We start from the raw sequence: 22,008 nt of genomic DNA on the forward strand, positions 1-22,008 counted from the left end.
AGCAGTCGTCATTTACTCCCGACATCTGAGCTGCTGAAGACGCAGTGGATTATGTTTGTTTCTGAAGGGAATGCGCCCCCGATCTACATAAATGCGTCTATGTTCGCGCGAATCATTCGTGATCCAGCTTCACCTACAGAAGAAGTGAGTGTAAGGTTCTTTTAACGGATGTTTGCAAATCTCCTTTCCTAATAATGTACTAATTAGCAAGTTTCATGATGAATGCAGCTAAAGTAAACAGTCTCACTGAGAGCGGCTCGGAAGAGAGGGGCGGGGTAAGCAGAGCTCATTAACATTTAAAGGAAAATGCAACAAAACTGCGTGCTCTGAAAAGAGCTGTTTTTGACAGGGTAAAAAAAGGTGTTTTTTACACTACCATTAAGAAATTTTAACCAAACTATGTTACAGACTTTTCATTAAGACCCTAAAGAATCATATCAACTTGTGGAAAATGCGCATCCTATGACCCCTTTAAAGAACCTTTTGTACAATGAAAAGGTTCTATGGAAGTAAAAGGTTCTTAATGGAACCATAGATGGCAAAAAACAAACAAACAAAATCTTTATTTTTAAGAGAAAGTACGTTACCTGTGCCTCCTCGTGTGCGAAGCGTTCCTTGCTGTGTTGATGTGTTGACCCCTCCGAAGACTGTCACGCCCTGCGCGATCCCAGCACCATGGAAGTTGTTGTAGTTGGGAATAGTGGTGACCCCAGTGAAGCTGGGGTAATGCTGTGGTGTGGGGTCGACACCGTATTGATAACCTACTCCGCTCTGAGACAAGCTGGTGTCCCGGTCCTCGGTTAACTTAGCAGCCTCTTTGTCCTTACATTGCACACAGCCCATCCTCTATGATCTGACAGAGGAATAAACCACCCCTGTGAAGACGAACTACCCTTTAGCATAAGTATGAACTGAATCTAATGAATAAATGTCTAAAACATAACATTTTAAGGTTTCAACTTAAGATTTTACCTACATTTATAATTACAATTTACCTCAATACAATTAAGTGCACTTTTTTCACAAGGTAACAACAGATAAAATCTGTCCAAAATTTTTGTATATAAAGAACTAACTTAACACAAAAAAATGTAATTAAGAAGGATAAACTAACTCCCTCTTTTTGGCTCAGCAAGCTCCTCTTTTGGGGAGCGCAGGAAATTCACTCACTAAAGCACTATAGACACATGCAGAGAGTGTGTGTGTGTGCGTGTGTGAATGTGTGGGAGAGTTCTTCTGTTCATCAGTACAGGATTTTAAAACTGCGCTCAGACGTTCTGCCTATGATCCATCAACTGCACAACAGCTGACGGACAATAAACTCCCATCAGGAAACTTCAAGATCTCTTATCCCCCCTCCAGAAGATCCTCACAGTGAAATACAGAGAACGAAGACCTTTGTGAAATGGAAGTGTTCTTAATTCTATTGAATGAGCACTTGTAGTGTACTTCAAATCTTAAAAGTATATATATTTAAAAAAAAAAAAAAAAAACTGTATTTGCAGATAATATTAAATAAATAAAAGGCCACTTAAGTGTAAAGTTTATTATTATTATTATAGGTACTCTTTTTAAATGTATGTTAAAGTGTACTTTTTCACAAGGGGAGAGAAGACAACATACAGAAGGGAAAGAGAGTAATTTACCAAAACTGAAATTTTACTTAAAAAAGAAAAGTTAAAATTAACGTCATTTGGTTTGATATTTTGTTATCTATTGCAATGACAGTCAGACAATAATAAATTAAGAGTCCAACTACTTTTTAGTGACACTATATATATTAGTACTGCTGACAGTATATAGTAATATCAATAAACACAAAGAAAAAAAACAACACAATTTTGCTTATATTACACAAGGTTAAATATTCAGTTAATTTAAGAAAAATAGCTGATATTTACAAAACAGAAGTGTGGATGGAGTCTGTGCATTAAGCGATTGCAAACTGTCCAATTCAAGAAACATACAGCAGAGTCACATTTATGGGATATATTCTTATTTTAGAGTCTAGACTGCTCAGTGCAATAACAAAGATTCAAGCACTAACTCCATCCAACTGGACAGAAATTAATATGGATTTTTTTTAAAAGGACAGCCTGTACTGACAATTTTTTATGAACAAGATGACTGGACAAAATCATTGCTTGTTTTTGAGAGAGAGAGATAAATGATTAGGTGTTTATGTGTGTGTGTGTACATGAATGTGAAAGCCTGCTATAATATCTAGAAAGAAGATATGAGGGAGATAAGGGGAAAGTAAAGCGTTTAAGGTTGATTAGTAGTAATCACACCGACTCAGAGCTGCTTATCATTTAAGGCATCATCAAATAAGACATCACATCTTCTCTAACCAGCAAAGCAAATGTGGACGAGTTTGAATCAGTTCTGTATCGGATTTAGATCAGCGAAGAAATGATTTCAGATTTTAAATTTAATTGGTGTTCTTCGTTGCTCTGGCAACACTCCAAATTTCAATAGTTGCGCCAAAAGTGAGAACACAAGGATCTCAGTGTTCTTAGTTACGACAGGAGCTGCTCATCTTCACCTGTATCTCACAAACACACACAATGAAAGATAGCATGAGAAAAACTCACTGGGTCACTTTGGATCCCCCCGGCCTGGTTTTCTCTCTTTTCCCTTTCCATTTCTCTCAGTTTCTCAGTGAGATGGGCCCCTGCCCCAGCATGTCTCCTGTCCTCTCGCTATTCTGCTAATCCACAAAGCTCTCTTTCCATATCTTTAATATTCGTCTACCGCTGCCATGAATAATTCATGCCTTTCTTGCCCTTAAAGGGGTCATATGATGCGATTTCATTTTTTCCTTTCTCTTTGGAGTGTTACAAGCTCTAAATTTGCAAAGACTAAAGTCTCAAATCCAAAGAGATATTCTTTATAAAAGTTAAGAGTCAGCCACACCTACCTAAAACGGCTCGTTCTAACACGCCCCCACATATCTACCTCACTATGTGGGAAGATTTGCATAACGCCGCCCAAAATTAACATACAACCTATGCTAAACCCCACTCTAAACCTAATCAATATTGTTAACAAAAGTAATCATGAGATAAAAATACATTTCTTGAAGCAACAATGCCATTTTACCTTGCTTTAACAAGTCTTTGTGCTCTTTTATCATGACTTGTAATGATCATCAGGTGAGCTACTGAGCAGGTTTACTACATCAGAAAAACTATTAATATAGAGTTGGTATGTGATGCAAACATCAGAATGATAGAAGTGTTTTGAGGTCATAACAGTATAGTGCGAGGAACGCAATACATTTCCCTGTAATCATAATTTGTGTGAAAAGGAATAAAAGTAGTGTTCATTTCAGCTGGAAACTGTAGTGAATTGTATGTAGAGTTTTGCAAAAATGTAGTTTTCAATGAGCATATGCTGCAGGAAATCTATCTGTGAAAAGCTCATTGTTTAACAAAGAACACTGCATGGGTTAACCCAACTTTAAACTGCTTTTGCAATGCAAATCCGTATACTATGCTGATAAAGCTACTTAAATCAGAGTCTTTATGAGTAGGGTTGGGTATGAAACCGGTGCCATTTATGTATGTATGTACCGGTATGTACCGGACCTAACCAGAACGCAGATTTCAGTGCCACTTGATTAAAATATTTGCCCTATGGTGCTCCGAAACGAACGTATTAAGCATCATCACTGCACGTGATCGCTAGTTAAATTATACTGCGTTCATGTGACACCATTCAGGTGTCAGAATAATCTGAAAAAATAATTTCCCGACTGAGAAAATTCACATGAATGCAAGTCGGAAAGCTCCAAAACATCTTTGTTGTAACATTAGTGTCCATGTTTGTTACAGCTGGCTCTTAGGCTGCAACAAAGAGGAGTCGAGACGCAACAATACTTAACAAAACATTTATTTTAACACAACAAAACATAACATAAATGTAACATAAACGAAGGAACGAGCCAGGGTCGGCCGGGACACGCAGCACAACACGGACCGTCGAGCTCCACGCAGGAGACCATCTCCCAAACCACAGGCCAGGCACTCTTAAACTCTGCGTCTAACAAGTGTCAGGTGTGCGAGCCACACCCCCTCCAATCGGTACCTAAAACACACACACCCCACAAGTACACGCACAGCCTAAACTGGGACGTCACAATGTTGTATACACATGCCGACTTAAAAGCACAACTCACGAAATAAGAGCATCCGAGGAGTGCGTGAATGCAGCTATTTCATTCGCTCTGATGGCAGCAGGTGGCCTACCGTTAGCTACATTAAACGTGCTTAAAGGGGTCATATGATGCGATTTAAATTTTTCCTTTCTCTTTGGAGTGTTACAAGCTCTTGGTGCATAAAGAAGATCTGTAAAGTTGCAAAGACTAAAGACTCAAATCTAAAGAGATATTCTTTATAAAAGTTAAGAGTCAACCACACCTACCTAAAACGGCTCGTTCTAACACGCCCCCACATGTCTACGTCACGATGTGGGAAGATTTGCATAATGCCGCCCAAATGTTCACGCAAAGAAAGAAGGCGTAACTTTTATTCTCACTGTAGTATTGTTGCTGCCTCCGCCATGTCGTGAAGGCGCTGTGTGTTTTGTTGTGAAAGCAAAATTACTTTGTTTGGTCTTCCAAAAGAGGACGATATCCGCTTCATCATGCCTGGAGCTGATCCGTGCTGGTCGCTGAGGAAATACATCAACTTTGCGCTGTGGATCACCGCATCGGCTTTCACCGTGGACGAAGCCCGGGGTCGTCACATGTGGTTGCCGCAAGCCCACCGGACGCTCCTTCATCGATTCCCCCGGCCGCGCCATTCTCAAGCCCGCCACTCACTCTAGCCGCTGTGAGTTTCGTTGTGAAAGCGAAACTACTTTATTTGGTCTTCCAAAAGAGGACACGACTAGAAATCAGTGGTTAAGTTGTATTTACAACACTGTTCCAGAACAGTTCAACCCAAATATTCAGATGTGTGCAGCGCATTTTATGGAGGACTGTTTTCTGATCCTGGTAGAGTAGACTACAATGCCTGCTGTTCTTACTCACAGACTGTAAGTAAGTTTTTTATAGTTAAAGAATTTGCCACTGATGATTCAAACGCAAGTTTTGAGCAGTGTAGAGTAGCACTTGTTGTTTGTCATTTCTCAGATCAAAAATGCAGACATGGTTTTATGTTTACGCGGCACGATGCAACGCAACGCTTAAAAAGACAGTACAAGTCATTATAATCAGTAATTAGGTTCCCACTGGATGCAACAAATGCCTCGTTTATAATGGGTTTTAATGTATTTGTCTCATCGCTCCGGCCGGACAGGGCATCACAGTATGGTAAGGGGCGTAACATTTCCGTCACACGTATTGAGGTATTCAGCCAATCACAATGCACTGGATAGCTGGCCAATAAGAGCACACCTCGCTTTTCTGAACGATGAGCTTTGTAAAAATCGTTGCATTTCAGTACACCAAATACACAAAATACTGTTCTTTTTAGCAGCATCATATGACCCCTTTAAATTAAACACCTAAAGCTAAACTCCCTTATTGACTTACAATAAGAAGCATTTCTAAACCTGTTGTCCAACAAAAGAGAACAGTATTATTAGAGAGCATTATTATGTTTTTACTCCACATCATAAGGTCAAATGCTTCCTTTTGTGATCTGATGTGGCGTCTTATCACAGAATGAGGCAGAAAATATATGATATACTGTAATAAAGGCTATGTCAATTAGCAATGGATTATAAATATACTTAATTATGATGAAAATACCAGAGATGGCTTGAAGAACAGATAAACTATGCATTGTCGCAGTCAAGTGTTTATTGTCTTCATGTCTCATCATTCAAAACATTTCCATCTTCTTTTTACTCAGCTACAGCGATAGCAGGGTTGGCAGGTTTTCACAACAAAACCCACCCAATTGCTACTCAAAACTAGCCCAATCGTATTCCGGGGGGGGGGAAATACATGTAAAATACACGTTTTTGGCAGGGTTCCCCTGGTAAAATTTGCATGCCAGGGTCTAAATATCACGTTATCAGGGTCGCTTCAACCCATGGACATAAAAAACAACCCACGGCAACAGTGGTAAAGTGTTAAAACTGCGTACTTGGCAATGGTTAAAGTGTTAAAACCGCAGACTTGCAACACTGAGCGATTGCGATGTCTATATCAGTGATTTCCTGGAGTGTCATGAGTTCTATTACTTCTGTGATGCATATGTGGAGTTTCTGTGCGAGGCCGCCCTCTGATGTCCAGTATGAATGAAACGGACATTAAATGTGTTCATAGCGCTCAATAATATCCAATCCATCCTATTTTGGGTAAAATAGGAAAAAATAATACTTTTCTCTCAAAAGAAATTTGAAGTAGATATATGATAATCCATGTTTTTCTCCAGTGTACAGGAGTTTTAATTAACATTTTAAATAGCAAATTACAGAACAGTGAGGTAACTGTATTGTTGCATCCCTACCAAGAATACTGACTACTTTGCGGTTATTAGTACTGTAACTGTTATTTAGTGTTAAATTATTGTGGTTGGGTTAGGTGGCTTAGGTTTTATTGTGAATTTATTATGTAAATGTGATGTGTTTTGTATTTACTTATATTTATATATATTTCCATATAATTTAAACTTTTGATATATTATTCAATTTAAAGTGTTTTTTTTTTCAATAAAAAAGCCGTTCTTTAATGTCATATACTGTCGTTTTGTGTCTCTTTTTTTAATTATCGGTTCAGGCACCGGTACTGTTTTAAAAGTATTGACTTGGCATCGGTATTATAAAAATCCCAAACGATACCCAACCCTAATTAAAAGTGCAATGTACTGTATAATGTTGATGACATTAAAAGAGTTTGCAAAACTAATCATTGTTTGCTAACACACAAGAAGCCCAAAGAGATCATTCGTCATTATTATTTTAATGTAATTTTTGTTGAGATCAAGGAAGGTTGTGTATATTTAATACTGCCTAGTTTGACATGATAACGGATTCATTCTTTCCTGTGTGATTTCTAAAAACTGATTGGAATTTTCATTATCGATTAAAGCTAATACACTCTCTTTCCTCATCATTTCACAAAACCCACAAAAAAAAAACACTTTCATTTTATTACAGAATGCTTCTTTAATTATTACTTGAAATCAGGATTTAATTAAGAAATTATTTATTGTCTTTTTTTTTTTTTTCTGTTGCATCTAAAGTGGTATAAAGAATCAACAAATATTACTGGCATTAGCATTGACTTCTGGCATCGGTATTATAAAAATCCCAAACGATACCCAACCCTAATTAAAAGTGCAATGTACTGTATAATGTTGATGACATTAAAAGAGTTTGCAAAACTAATCATTGTTTGCTAACACACAAGAAGCCCAAAGAGATCATTCGTCATTATTATATTAATGTAATTTTTGTTGAGATCAAGGAAGGTTGTGTATATTTAATACTGCCTAGTTTGACATGATAACGGATTCATTCTTTCCTGTGTGATTTCTAAAAACTGATTGGAATTTTCATTATCGATTAAAGCTAATACACTCTCTTTCCTCATCATTTCACAAAACCCACAAAAAAAAAAACACTTTCATTTTATTACAGAATGCTTCTTTAATTATTACTTGAAATCAGGATTTAATTAAGAAATTATTTATTGTCTTTTTTTTTTTTTTCTGTTGCATCTAAAGTGGTATAAAGAATCAACAAATATTACTGGCATTAGCATTGACTTCTGAAATGATGATATTGTGACAACCCTATTTTCAGCCAAATCATCTCTTTGATAAAATATTCTCATAATTAGAATAAGATTTTGGTCATACCGACTGCACCTAGTGTGTATGGGTGCCATTCACACAAACTGCATAAACTAATAATGGCAGCCTATTTTTAGGAACTTTATTAACTGTAACACAATTTTTGTGAATATAGACTGCTAAGTTCTGATAAGTGCTTTATCCCTAATTATTTTAAGTAAAAACTTAAATATGAAATATGATTTCTGTGAAAACATACATATTAGGAAATAAGAAGCGGAAAGGAGCCATGTGAGGTGACAAAAAAAAAAGATTGAGATGAAGGGAGGAGAAGATAATGTGAAGTGAGGAGACAAGACAAAAAGATGTGAAAAGAGCCGAACAGTGTGGAAATGAGACAACAGGAGACATGAGGAGAGAACCAGAGAAACAGGAGATGAGAGGAGACAAAAAAGAGAAATGAGAAGCGGATGAGAGGATGAGAGGAGAGGAGGTTAATGAGTTTCTGAGGAAGACAAGTAAGCTGCTTTATTAAGGGAATGATTGTAATAAGAGATGGGAAGGAAGCAAATGAAATGATGAAAGGGCAGATGTAAAAAGACAGAGGGCAGAGTGTCTGTAGAGATGGAGGTATATTTTATATTTTAGGAAGAGAGCGAAAGAAAGACAGAGCGAGTGTGAGAGAGGTGGAGACTTCAAGATTGTGGATGTTCCATTTACTGAAATTGATATGAAGAGTCCATGTTGAACCACAATAATCCATTACACTGGATTCATATAATTGCTTTATTTAACTGTGTAGACTGGCAGAAAAAAATAATACTCTATGTTTGTGGTCAACCAATATAATTTTTTTCTTTTGATGGCTGATGCAGATGATAAAAAAAAACACTGTTAAAACACGAATAACAGGTAATAAAAGTAAACACTGAAACCAGGGGCCGGTTGCATAAACTGTTTAGAATAGTCTTAAAAAGTTAGTCAACTAATCTTCAAGATAGGGCTGGGCGATATAGCTAAAAAAGTTATCAACGATATAATGTTTCATATCATTCGGTATCAATAATTATTGACATTTTTTATAACCTTTTTTAAAACAAAGAGCAATAGAATTTTTTTAATTTAACCACTGTATTTTTAAATTAACCCAATTTATTGAGACAAACAACAAATATTTTTTTGTTTTAACAGTCAAACACACAATAAAAATTTGTGTGTCTATAAAAAAGCGTGCATTACTCTAAATTAACTCATATAAATCAAATATAATTTCATAAATTGCATAAACTATTATGAACAAAATAGTATCATGCATTTATGCATTGCTTAATACAAAGAGCCAAATCGGCCATCACGCAGAATGCATTTAAAAACATAAGAGTGAACAGGAATAAACCTCCACAAATTCACGACGTGTTTTCTAAAAGTTTAAACTGTTTTAACTTTGCATGGCTACATCTCTTGTGTGAGACGCGAGTGCAGCAGTCATATTTGTCCATCTAAAAAATGCGCTGAATATGCGTTCTGTGTGAATGGCTTGGTTTCGGTTTTAACCTAATCAAGATCTTCGCTGCATTGAGCTTCTATATTTCTCTAATATTTTGAATGAATAACGCAGCAGTGGCGCATCTCGTGGGTAAGACTAACAAAACATTAAAATGCAACAACGTCACTTACATCATTATCACCGCATCTTGTGCGCCACTGATGACGCTCCCTGACCCACTCCTAACATTCAAATGCAAATGTTTATTTTAAATTCGACTAATATAACATTTTTTATTCACAATCTCCTCATCACAGGCAGGCACAGAACTCAATTCAGCATGTGTTCGTGTTTGTGTGTGCTGTCTGCGTCACTCATAGCATGTGACTTTATCGTGCACTATATCGACCATTTTTTATATATCGTTATCGAAGAAGGTGTACCGTCGATAAATACCGATACCGTTTTATCGCCCAGGCCTACTTCAAGACTGGTCATAGCTTTTTTAATTCAGTTATGAAAAGGTAGATTGGTCTTATATGTATTGGCAAAGTAAGACTGATTACCCTTTGGCAACTGTTAGTTGGTCAAACTAGTTCTTAAAACACAGTCTTAACATGGTGGCTAAGTTTATGCAACTGGCCCCAGTGCAGTCAATAAGTCGGTGCAGATTGTTAAATCAAAATCATATATTCTTACCATTGGGCTTGACTGGGCTGCAGCCCATGGGCCCCCTCCTTTGCCTGTTTACGTTTGTTTGATTTGTTCAGTTATGCCATTCAGAAATGATTAGCCTCATTCCACTGCGCATGCAAGGGCTAAATGGGCCAGCCGGGGCCAACAGCTTCCACCTACGACCTTTGAGGCCATAATCAAACAGCATAAACTGATATTTATGATTTTTTTTTCACAGGACACACGTATTGAATCGCGACTGCGCCAATTAATTTGACTACATGGCTACTTTAAACAGCTCCATTAAGCCTTTAGCCCAAAAGAGTGCACATTTAGAAAGATAATGATACATTCTCATATGTTCACACTTAATTTCTTTACAGAGGATGATTCTATATTATATTAATGTTCCACTAAATTGCCATCACACTGCCATCACACATAGTGCGACAGAAATGTCATCAAAATGATAAAAAATAAAATAAAAATAGCCATTTAATGAATTATGCCTATGATATAGGAGTTAGCCTATCACACAAACAAGAATCCTGTTTTTCCTAATATCTGCACGATCGCAAATGTACAATAAACAAGTAACTTTCAGACACAAAATTCCATTTTGCTCCGTCAAAAAGAAAACAGAACAAACAGCAGAACCACTGCGTCTCCGAGCAACACAGTGTTTTGTTCACGGAAATGATTCAATCAGTCTATACAGTCGTTTACGAAGTTAAATGAATTAGCATTTTAAATGAACCAGTTTGATTTAAGTATTCAACTCACTCATTTAGACAGTTATTTGTTGCCACCTATTGGCGGTTGTAGTTTCATATTTAAAAAAGTAACGTATTATTTCATTTTAGGAATCATTTAATATTTCTACATTAAAATGTTATGTTTAAACTTAACATAACTTATGCAGAATCTATCTATGGTGTTTGGTGTAGGGCTGTGTGATTAATCGAAATCGTCATAAAATCCCGATTTGAGCGTGCGCGATTTCTAAATCGCTTTATAGCACGATCTTCCGCGCCCCCGACCTCCCGCAGTATGCTATCCGAACCAATCAAAATGCAGCACGCCTAAATGGAGCACGAGAACAGAACAGACCGGGCGGGCATACAAACGTAACGCCAGGTTCACACACTCTGTCTGTGGTGCGTTTTTTCAAAAGAAATCAGAGCGTTCACACTGCACGCGATTTGCAGTCCGGCAGTGCGCTCCAGGAGCGGTGCGTCTGCAGCAGTCATGCTGCGATCGTTTCCGCACGGAGTCTATTTCTGCTGTGCTGCACGCGCTGAATTAAAGTGACAGCGCATTATTCGCGGTAAAAATTTATTTTTGATTTTTAATAGCCAACATGTCTTTTTATTCCGATTGAATTTATTGATTAAATTTAAGAATCTAACATAAGAGGACATATATAGGCTATGACAATACATTTTTTTAATAATACTAATACATCTGTCTTTTTTTGCAAATGCATAAAGCGCAGCATAATTTGAAATCACGAGTTTAAAGTTTGTCGATCGTGAGTCTCCAGTGAAGCTGAACTCTCCACCTGTCCACATTCCATTCGCACAGACCGACCGTCACGCAGAGAACACGCGATCATGCAGGATACAAATGCACACTTCACAAGATCTCACAACTGGATCCGACTAAGTTTGCAAGCTTTGTGAAATTAAATGTTCATTAGTCATTCAAAGATTTGTTTAAATGATATAAATGCGCATTTGCTGAATGCTGCGGCAAACAAGAAAGTATTATAATGTTTGCCTTTCTATTACTAATAATATAAAATAAATCGTTATAATACTTTTTGTATACATTTTAATTACTTTGTTTAAATGTTCTATCTGATTATTAGACAGACTTCTATCCGTATTAGACAGAACTGTTAACGACGACGGCGAGCAAGAGGGAGAATGTGAGGGCTGTCAGCGCAGTCAAAATAAAAGTCCCGCCTCGAACGCATTGGCCAAACAGGAAAACGTATCGGCTGATGCCAGTGCCAAATATCGGTCAATATATCTGCATTGGCTATATATCGGTCGACCACTACTGGCAACCCTGTTTCCGGGTCAGTACTTCTACCGTGGGTTGTTAAGCCAAGTCTGTAGTGTATGCAGATATCAGATATGGGTCACTTTTAAAATCGATATAGCCAGTATAGATATGGTTTAGGGCTGCACGATAAATCGCACTACAAAGAGCCGTTGTTCACTGACGAGTTGCGCAAAAGCACGTTCATATTCGCGCGATTTTTTGCGCTGCTCGTCAGTGAACAACGGCTCTGCGTAGTAAATGCTGCTCAATGTGAAAGCCCGCAGGTGATGGAGATTTACCGCTGATTACAGAACTGGCTTTACTGATAAGATGCGTGTTAAATATCGCATTCGATTTATCGTGCAGCCCTAATATGGTTGGATATAGCCAACAAATCGGAATGAGGCATCAAGACCTGCAGAGTAAATGTGGCCTTTGTCATCTTCCTCAAACCATTCCTAAACCTTTTTTTGCAGTGTGACAGAGTGTATTATGCTGGTGAAAGAGGCTGCTGCCATCAGGGAACATCAGTGAATGGGCGTACGTGGTCTGCAACAGTCTTTAGGCGGTACATGTCAAACTAACATCCACATGAATGCCAGGAAACAAGCTTTTCCAGCAGAATATTGCCAAGAACATAACATTGCCTCCACCGGCCTGCCTATTTTAATCAGAAATGATATAGTTTTGATGTTTATTGATATACCCAGCTCATAAATACACATTTAAAGTGCAGTGGTAATTCTGCTTGTAGCTGGATCATGGAATGTGAGTTGTCACCATAGTAATGACCTTGTCCCAGTTCTTGCAGTCATTGCTTGGGAAGCAACCATCCATGAATAGCTTTCCAACACACACTCACATTTGAGCTCAGACTCTCACACTAACGGACATACCAAGGGAACATGCCCGTAACCCAGCGGAGGTGAAGCTACTGGCCTTCATCTTCACCGTCTGTCAAATATGGCCAAGCTTGGCACCATTGTGTCAAACGAACTCAGTATCATAGAGAGGTAGAGAACTGAAGCTGAATGTAACCATAGACTTTGTATAGATTAAAAATTAGAATCATATCACTAGTCATATCATTGCTTCAGAAAAACCATATCCATTACTTACAATATCTTAGTTCAAACATTTACACTAAGTAATATTGATGGATTCTTGATGAATTCTGGATTTCATGAGAAAAAAATGTCATCTACATTTAGTGTGAAAAAATGAGTAGATGTGTGTGGGGCGGATCATTTTAGCAGATTTAACTTTAGCATGTTCAGTACTAGGGATGGGCGATATCTTATCGTTTGCGATATACCGGTAAAAATTCTCCCCACTATAAGAATTAGTCTTCCCGCGATAATAACGATAAAGTCTAGCTGTTGACATATTTCTGTGTGCGACTGTGTGGAGCGACATCGGACATGAAATTGAGGAGGAGTAGCCTATATCGCTAAACGAGGAGCTTGAGCTCCTTTTACAACCTGTAACTGGTTTGGTTAGGGCTGTACAGCCCTGTTGAAAAAAACAGCATATGCTGGTTAGGTATGTTTTGATGCTGGGATGCTGGTTTATGCTGGTCCTTTGCTGGTTTAAGCTGGTCCTTTGCTGGTTTAGTAACCATAGACTTTGTATAGATTAAAAATTAGAATCATATCACTAGTCATATCATTGCTTCAGAAAAACCATATCCATTACTTACAATATCTTAGTTCAAACATTTACACTAAGTAATATTGATGGATTCTTGATGAATTCTGGATTTCATGAGAAAAAAATGTCATCTACATTTAGTGTGAAAAAATGAGTAGATGTGTGTGGGGCGGATCATTTTAGCAGATTTAACTTTAGCATGTTCAGTACTAGGGATGGGCGATATCTTATCGTTTGCGATATACCGGTAAAAATTCTCCCCACTATAAGAATTAGTCTTCCCGCGATAATAACGATAAAGTCTAGCTGTTGACATATTTCTGTGTGCGACTGTGTGGAGCGACATCGGACATGAAATTGAGGAGGAGTAGCCTATATCGCTAAACGAGGAGCTTGAGCTCCTTTTACAACCTGTAACTGGTTTGGTTAGGGCTGTACAGCCCTGTTGAAAAAAACAGCATATGCTGGTTAGGTATGTTTTGACGCTGGGATGCTGGTTTATGCTGGTCCTTTGCTGGTTTAAGCTGGTCCTTTGCTGGTTTATGCTGGTCCTTTGCTGGTTTAAGCTGGTCCTTTTGCTGGTTTATGCTGGTCCTTTGCTGGTTTAAGCTGGTCCTTTTGCTGGTTTATGCTGGTCCTTCGCCAGCACATGACCAGCATAAACCAGCAAAAGGACCAGCATAAATCAGCAAAGGATCAGTTGAAACCAGCAAAGGACCAGCTTAAACCAGCATCCCAGCGTCAAAACATACCTAACCAGCATATGCTGGTTTTTTCAACAGGGAGTGGACAAAAAAATCGGTCTGAATAAATTTACTACAGTAACACATGTGCGATACAGTTTCGCATGTGTATGAGCCTGTTTACAAACCTGTTGTCCAACAAAGATATAATTTATTGACATGCTTTTTCTCCAAATTAACTTAATGGATTGAAGAACACATATAAACCATATATTTTGTGCAATCGTATGTTTATTTTCCTGAAGTTTCACCAGTTCAAAAACGTTGTGCGTTTTATTCAGCGATAACTGGATTCCTTCTTGGAGTGTAGTCTATAGTATTACTTCTGCTATGTATATGTGGAGTTTCTGTGCAAGATCGCCCTCCGGCTTCCAGTATGAATTAAACAGTCTTTACATTACGTGTGTACTTATTAATGCTCACAACACCCTATTTTGGATAAAAATAGGAAAGATAATACTTTTCTCTAAAGAAACAGGATTCCCCGAATTATCGTCATTGATATCGTTATCGCAATAAATACCAGAAATATCGTGATATTTTTTAAAGCCCATATCGCCCATCCCTATTCAGTACCATCATATGGTTGATGGATCGTCCACTGACATCATCTAGGGCTAGCAGAAATTCCTGATCTTCCTTGACCGCAGCTGCCTTTTTTAAGTCCAGCAGAGAAGGTCATCATGGATTCTGAAATAAACCCCTCTAAGATTAAATGAGGAAATAAAGCGATGGCCTTGTGCTTATAATGCAGCTGCATCCACAGTTTGCCACTCACCTCCAACCTCTGAACTGACTGTTTTGCTCTTAGCCAAAGTTTAAAGATAGAATCAAAGGGGACTTTCTCTAACATACAAAGTCTTCTTTTCCATATGCACAGTAGCTCCTATATTAAGCTCTGCACAAAACTCTATGGCTTTAATTCTAGAAAGAATCTTAGTCATACATATGACCAACATATGAGAAATTCCATAATACAAAACCAATTAAACTCTGCACATACAGTTCAATGAAAGCTCAATTTTTAGGCCAGAGATATGGACTGATGTTCACACATGTGGGGTTGCACATGTGGTAGTGATTATACATGCAGGTCACCACATGACCCACGAACACATGATGCCACATCATCATCAATTCATGTGCAAATGTATTTTGTGCTTTTGTCGTGAGGAGAAAGAGGAAGTTCGTCATTGTTCAGATAAAAGCCTGGATTTCCACAGTTTCCTCAAGTTCTATTAAGCCAATAGACAAGGCCAAGGGCTATAGGTTACACAAGCATCTTCGAGGTGAAGTGTGTGTTTTCATGCTACAGTACAACACTTTCTTCTATCTCAGTTTAATGTACAGAGACAACATAAGTAAGCCATTAGCAGTGTTGGGGTAACGCATTACAAGAAATGTGAGTTACATAATCAGATTACTTTTTTCAAGTAACTAGTAAAGTAATGCATTACTTTTTTAATTTAGAAGAAAGTTACTTTTTCAAATAAGTAACAACAGTTACTTTGTTTTCCCATTTATTGACTCTCCTGTCCCCATGATGAGAAATCACAAGTAAGTGCAGAGGCATTGTGTGTGCAGTGTAAACATTACTGTAGTTCTAGACTAAACGTCTACATGCATTTACTCATCTCACTTGCACAAAAACAGATTCAGTACTCCTCAAAATGAATATAAACATTGAAATGCAAACTCAGAATATAATGCAAACCTCCAATAATTCAATGCGTTAACACAAATATCCTTTATGTATTTAATCCTATTTGATTGACCAATATTTTTGCTGCTGACTTTCGATGATCCACGTCAACTATACTAATAAGCAAAAATGACTTTAGATAAGCATGACATTTGCGCTTCTTTCTTTTTTCTTTTTTTAATTGCTGAAGAATGTTGAACTTTCTTCTCCTGCGTCCTATTCTTCATGCAATTCAGAGTGGCTAAGGCTTATTCATTTCACTTTTTTTTTTGTTTATTTTACATTTGCAAAAACATAGTATTTTTATATTAAAAACAAACAAGCAAGACCAGCCCAGATGAGAAAAAGTAATGCAAAAGTAATTTAACACATTACTTTCCATAAAAAGTAACTAAGTAACTCAATTAGTTACTTTTTAGGGAGTAACGCAATATTGTCATGCATTATTTTTGAAAGTAACTTTCCCCAACACTGGCCATTAGTAAGCTGGCTTGAAGAGTGTAACTGGGGTTGCCAGTTAGGGTTTTTGTCTGTATAATAAGATTTGCAATACAGCAGATATACAATAGAAATGGTTCGTTCCAAAATCAATAAAGTGTCAGAAACTGCATGACCTGATGACATATGATGACCACCCACATTTACAAGTCAATGACGCTGATTACATGTTCAGAAACTTGGCCCACCTATAGTCAAGGTGAAGTAACCAGGAAGATGTAGGATAAGGAACTAAAAGATGGTATAGTTACTCCCACTGATATAACACCCTCTTGTGTGTGGGTGCAGGTTTCAGATCATACAGACAGGCAAGTTTTGTGAAGATTTCCTTTTTGGCCTTTAACCTTTCCAAAAAATGCCACTAGCTACAAAGCGACTGATGAAACCAGCAGTCGCTAGGTGTGGTGATCAGTGTATTGTGCTGCTGTAACACTCGACACCGTTGCTTGCATTGCTGCTATAATTGTGTGCACATATGAAGTGTTTGTTCGAGAGGATGTGGTTAACCTGAGTATGACAATGACAAAGGAACACACAACCACACAAAACTTTCCATGAGAGGTGTTTCTCCTATGAGGGCAGCAGGAGCAGCCAAGAGATCTTTAAATAAAATGTCAGCACATTAGTCTAAACTGTTAATTAGTCTGAAAGATAACCAGCAGATAGCTGCTCTGTTTCAAAACCTAGTAAGCTGTCTTCATAGGCCAGTGCACTCATGATATTAATGCTGGTCCAAACAGTATGATGCATAATTGACACCTTCTTGAGTTTTTTTTTTTTTTATCCTAGCAATCAATATATAACCTTATCATTTTGCTCAACAAACTGATACACAAGTTAGAAAACCAAGAACATTCTACATCATTATGTAATATTAATGCTTAAATTAAAATGCAAGCCTGTGCAAGATGTGATCAGATGCTGAATTATACTACCTTGCTGCTAAGGTTCTTAATTGATCTGAAATGAATGAATGGGTGTTTGTGTGACGGGGGTTTTCCAGTGACACAATTGCCAGTCAGACACGGGCTCAGGATACCCATCAGACAATCCCTCGCAGTTGCTAGGAGACCAGATTCCGCCACGCAGCACAATATCGACAGTGTGAGTCGAGAGCAGTCTATACCCTCATCAAATGCGTGTGTGTAATGATAGTCCACTGTAGGCGAGCGTAGTGATGAATCCGAGTGCAGATTTATTTAAACAAAGTGATCCAAACATAATCCAAACAAACGAAGACTTGACATGACTTGAACAGACTACACTAGACTAGACTTGACCTAACATGAACAGACTAGACTCACCGACAGCAGGATAAATACATTCAATACACGACAAAGCACAAAGGTAACATGATGGCTACTTATAGCAAACAATCAGGGTCACATGACAAGAACCAACCAATGAGGAAACAAGACACATGACCAGGACAACCAATCAGAACATGACACATGAACCAAAGAACCAATCAGAACATAACACACAGACAAGGGAATCACATGACAGAACAAGGACCATGACTAAACTCCAAAATAAAAGACATGAACATGAACCAAAACCCAAACCCCACATTACAATGTGTTGGGAGCACATATTCACAATATATTCCGACTGACTTTGTTGGTGGTATAACATTATTATGCAGCATTATGACTATCACAATGATTTTAATGTGCTTTTTAATTGGTTTCCTAAACACAGTCATTATACTAGTTGTACAATTTTTCCTTATCATGCAAATATGAGTCGTAAGACAAAATTGTTAATTTATTCGTTTTTTTGTGTCCTTTATAGTGATAAAACAGTATAGACAGACAAGAAGCATAGTGATTGGGGGGCCGGGTTTGGGGGGGTTGCGTGAGATCTGGACTCGACTCAAGTCGGGACTCGAACTTGGGTTGTCCGAAGCTGAGATATTAAACTCACCCAGAGACAGTACAAGTGGAAAAGACAGACCACTTATTGATCAAACTTATAGCACATACAATATCAGTTTAAACTAAAGGCAATAAGAAACATATGCACTACTGTTCAAAAGTTTGAATTATATATAATATATATATAAGAAATTAATACTTTTTTTCAGCAACAATGCATTACTGTTTTCAACACTGATAAGAAGAAATGTTTCTTGAGTAGCAAATATTAGAATGATTTCTGAAGGACCATGTGACACTGTAGACTTTGCCATCCCAGGAATAAATTATATTTACAATATATTAAAATAGAATTTTAAATTGTAATAATGTTTTACAATATTACTGATTTTACTGTATTTTTGATGAAATACATACAGCCTTGGTGAACAATGTAGTGTTCATGTGACCCTTCACAACAAACACATCTGAGCACTGATCAGTCACATCAGCCGAAGCAGAAATTCTCAGGAAACATTCGATGTGCATGTTTGTGCATACCTGTGGTCAGTGCATCCAGTCGCTGCATGCTCACAAACCTTGTGGTTTTTTTTTGATGCTTTTGCAATTGTGCTTGCATATCTTCTGTATGTAACACAATCTTGGCATTGCTGACGCATAACAAAACTAGAATCTTTTGCTTCACAAATTTGTGAGTGTTACTGTGTGAGATTTCGTGTGATACTATTTTCCCCAAACGCACAGATATAATAATAATAATAAAAAATATTGTTCAATATATGATGTATTATGCATTTCTGCAGTTTATATAGAAACATTTCCCCCTCCAGTGTGAATTATTTTCAGAGATTTCTGCAGTAGCATTAAGAAAAGTGCTGCTCCACAGCTAGCTTGACTGTGTCACATGAAGCTTGTTCCTATCCACAATCCTTCATGTCTACCCACAGTCCTATGAACGACTGAAAGGCAGCTGGTTGATTCAAAATTAAAAACAGAAATAGTTACTACTGTGGATTACCCCCACCCACACCTCTGGCCCTAATGTACACCACCAACCACTGATCTGAGAAAAGCAGCCTGGAGGTCAACTGAAATTTAGCACGACTGGCACTGTGGTTAGACACAGTTTTAAAAATGTTTTGATTTGTTTTTGTTTTTTTATTTTGACTTGTGGCCTCTTTAAAACATTTTGGGTAAAAGGATGCATTTAAGCCATGTCAAAATTCTCGGCCTGGTCACATTTATTACCAAAATTAAAAGAAATGCAAATAAATAAAATAAATATTTTGTATAAAGGCAATTTAGCTTATTTTAGCAATCTTTTGCACTATGATTATTTGTAATATAATTAAGCATATTTGGCCTAAGTCCTTCCAAACTTTCAGAAGCCAACTTTAATGTAAAGAAAATCCCATGTGTAATGCAATACAAAGGGTCTCAAAGTCACTACTGCAACTATATTAGAGCAGTACCAAATGTATTTGTCAAAAACACTGATTTATAATGATGCAAGTGAAGTCTTTACGAGTGAGTCATTGAATTATTCAAGAGATTCGTTCAAAATGCCGATTCATCCAGTAATGAAACAAGTAAAGTTTTGAGTGAGTCATTGAATCATTCCAGGGCTCGACAATAACGCTTGTCCGGGACAAGTGGATGTTTTGGACGGGCAAGTGAAAGAGAAATTGACTTGCCCAATCGGACAAGTAGCCTAAATTGAAAATGTCAATACCAAAAACAATAATAACTGCCTATATTTGTGATAGCCTTTGTTATAGGGGTGTGTGATATATATCGTTTGCGATAATATCATAACTGTTGTTATAACGATGTGCGATTTGACATTATCGCGTATATTGCAAAAATCAAACAAAACACACCTATTGTACAGAGTGCATGCATACATTAGGCCTACATAAAGAAGTCTAGTAGGTTAGACTAGTGCACGTGTGCGTTCTTTCACCGCATGATTCAGTATTATTTAAAATGCATGAAGAATGATCAGAAAATTCAAGATATGGGGGCAGAAAATTTATATATTTATATAATTTCATACAGTTAATCAATATCACACAAAGATCGAGCACCGTTTTTTGCTTCAAAAATCAGCGCGATTACAAATGTGATTTTATACAACAGTTCGATAAACAAGTAGTTAATATTAAGAGACTTACGTTTTAGACACCATATTGCCTGTTTTTGTTCTATTTCGCCAACAGAAATAAATCCAAACACAGCCACAGCACTGTTTTGCGTCTCTGAGCAACATGACGGTGTTTCGTTCCTGAATGAATCAACTGTTTAAATGATTCGGTTCAGTCGCAATTACTCGCTTATTGCTTGATGCCACCTACTGGCTGTTTTAATTTCACATTTAAAGTATCTTTTTTATTTTTTAAATATCAAATATCAGTATTCGATGTTTTATGTATCAAAACATTATTTATTCATTTGTAACTGCAGGTTAAAGCATTCCATGTCCCTCAGAGCTGCATTAAACAGTGGGTAAATACTGTATATCTATTCCACTTCAGATGCAGCTTCTGTGTTTCCTCTGCATTGCAAAGATGAATTTTGTTGATACTGATTTCACTTTATTATTTTGTTTAAAAAGAAAAATCTAAAAATTAAAATAAACTAAATAAAACTAAATAAACTAAATGTGACATGGTCACAAAATCTACTACATATACTCTATAAACACTATACTATGTTTTGTATAACTACAATAAATAATTATATTTATAACTCAATTTAAATGTATTTTTTTTCTCTCCAGGCAAGTAACTTTTATACAACAACCACATGAGAATGCTTAATGTCAAGCCCTGCATTCATTCAAACCAGTTTTTTAAATAATTCATTCACATTAATTAGATTTTTTTCAAATAGACTGCAGGAATTAACATTTTGCCAGAATCAGTCAATTACATGTTATTTTGTTTAGCTGTCTCTTCAGAATCATGGAAAAATTGTGATTACTATTTTTTTTTCTATCATTACTCCAGTCTTCAGTGTCACGTGATCCTTCAGAAATCATGCTAAAATGCTGCTAAATAAACTATTTTATTACTATCAATATTGAAAACAGTTGCACTGCTTTAATTTTTTGTAATTATACAAAATGATCAAAAGTGAAAATGAATACATTTATAATGCTATAAAATTTTCGTATTTCAAAAAATGCTATTAAATACTTTCTATTCATCAAATATCCTTAAAAATGCATCATACATTCCACAAAAAGGAGCAGCAAAAACTATTTTCAACTAGGGTTGGGTACCGAAACCCGGTACCAATATGGCATACCTATGTAACCGGTATGTACTAGAACCGAATGCGAACGCAGATGTCGGTGCCTCATTTCGGTGCCATGCCCGAGCGATCGATTGAAATATTTTATCCTCTGGTTCTCCAAAACGGACGTAAGCATCATCACCACCGGCACCGCACGTGAAAAATTATTTCCTGACTGAGAAAATGCACGTGAACTCAAGTCGGAAAGCTCTAATAATACAAATCCAACACATCTTTGTAGTAACTCGAGTGTCCATGTTGTTTTCACATTCCGACTTAA

The 22,008-nt window shown here is 37.1% G+C and overlaps 1 protein-coding gene across 1 annotated transcript in view; it reads right to left on the reverse strand.

The window, feature by feature from the left end:
• LOC107548254 (tyrosine-protein kinase fynb) overlaps positions 1–22,008 on the reverse strand; it is an 81,465-nt gene that overhangs the window by 26,788 nt on the left and 32,669 nt on the right. The window contains exon 3 of the mRNA XM_016228887.1: positions 588–875. Within this exon, the coding sequence (XP_016084373.1) occupies positions 588–843 (256 nt within the window). The 5' untranslated portion in view covers positions 844–875. The remainder of the gene's footprint in view (positions 1–587; positions 876–22,008) is intronic.

This window comes from Sinocyclocheilus grahami, unplaced genomic scaffold (genome assembly GCF_001515645.1).
Source record: "Sinocyclocheilus grahami isolate Dianchi unplaced genomic scaffold, SAMN03320097.WGS_v1.1 scaffold345.1, whole genome shotgun sequence".
Lineage (NCBI taxonomy): Eukaryota > Metazoa > Chordata > Actinopteri > Cypriniformes > Cyprinidae > Sinocyclocheilus > Sinocyclocheilus grahami.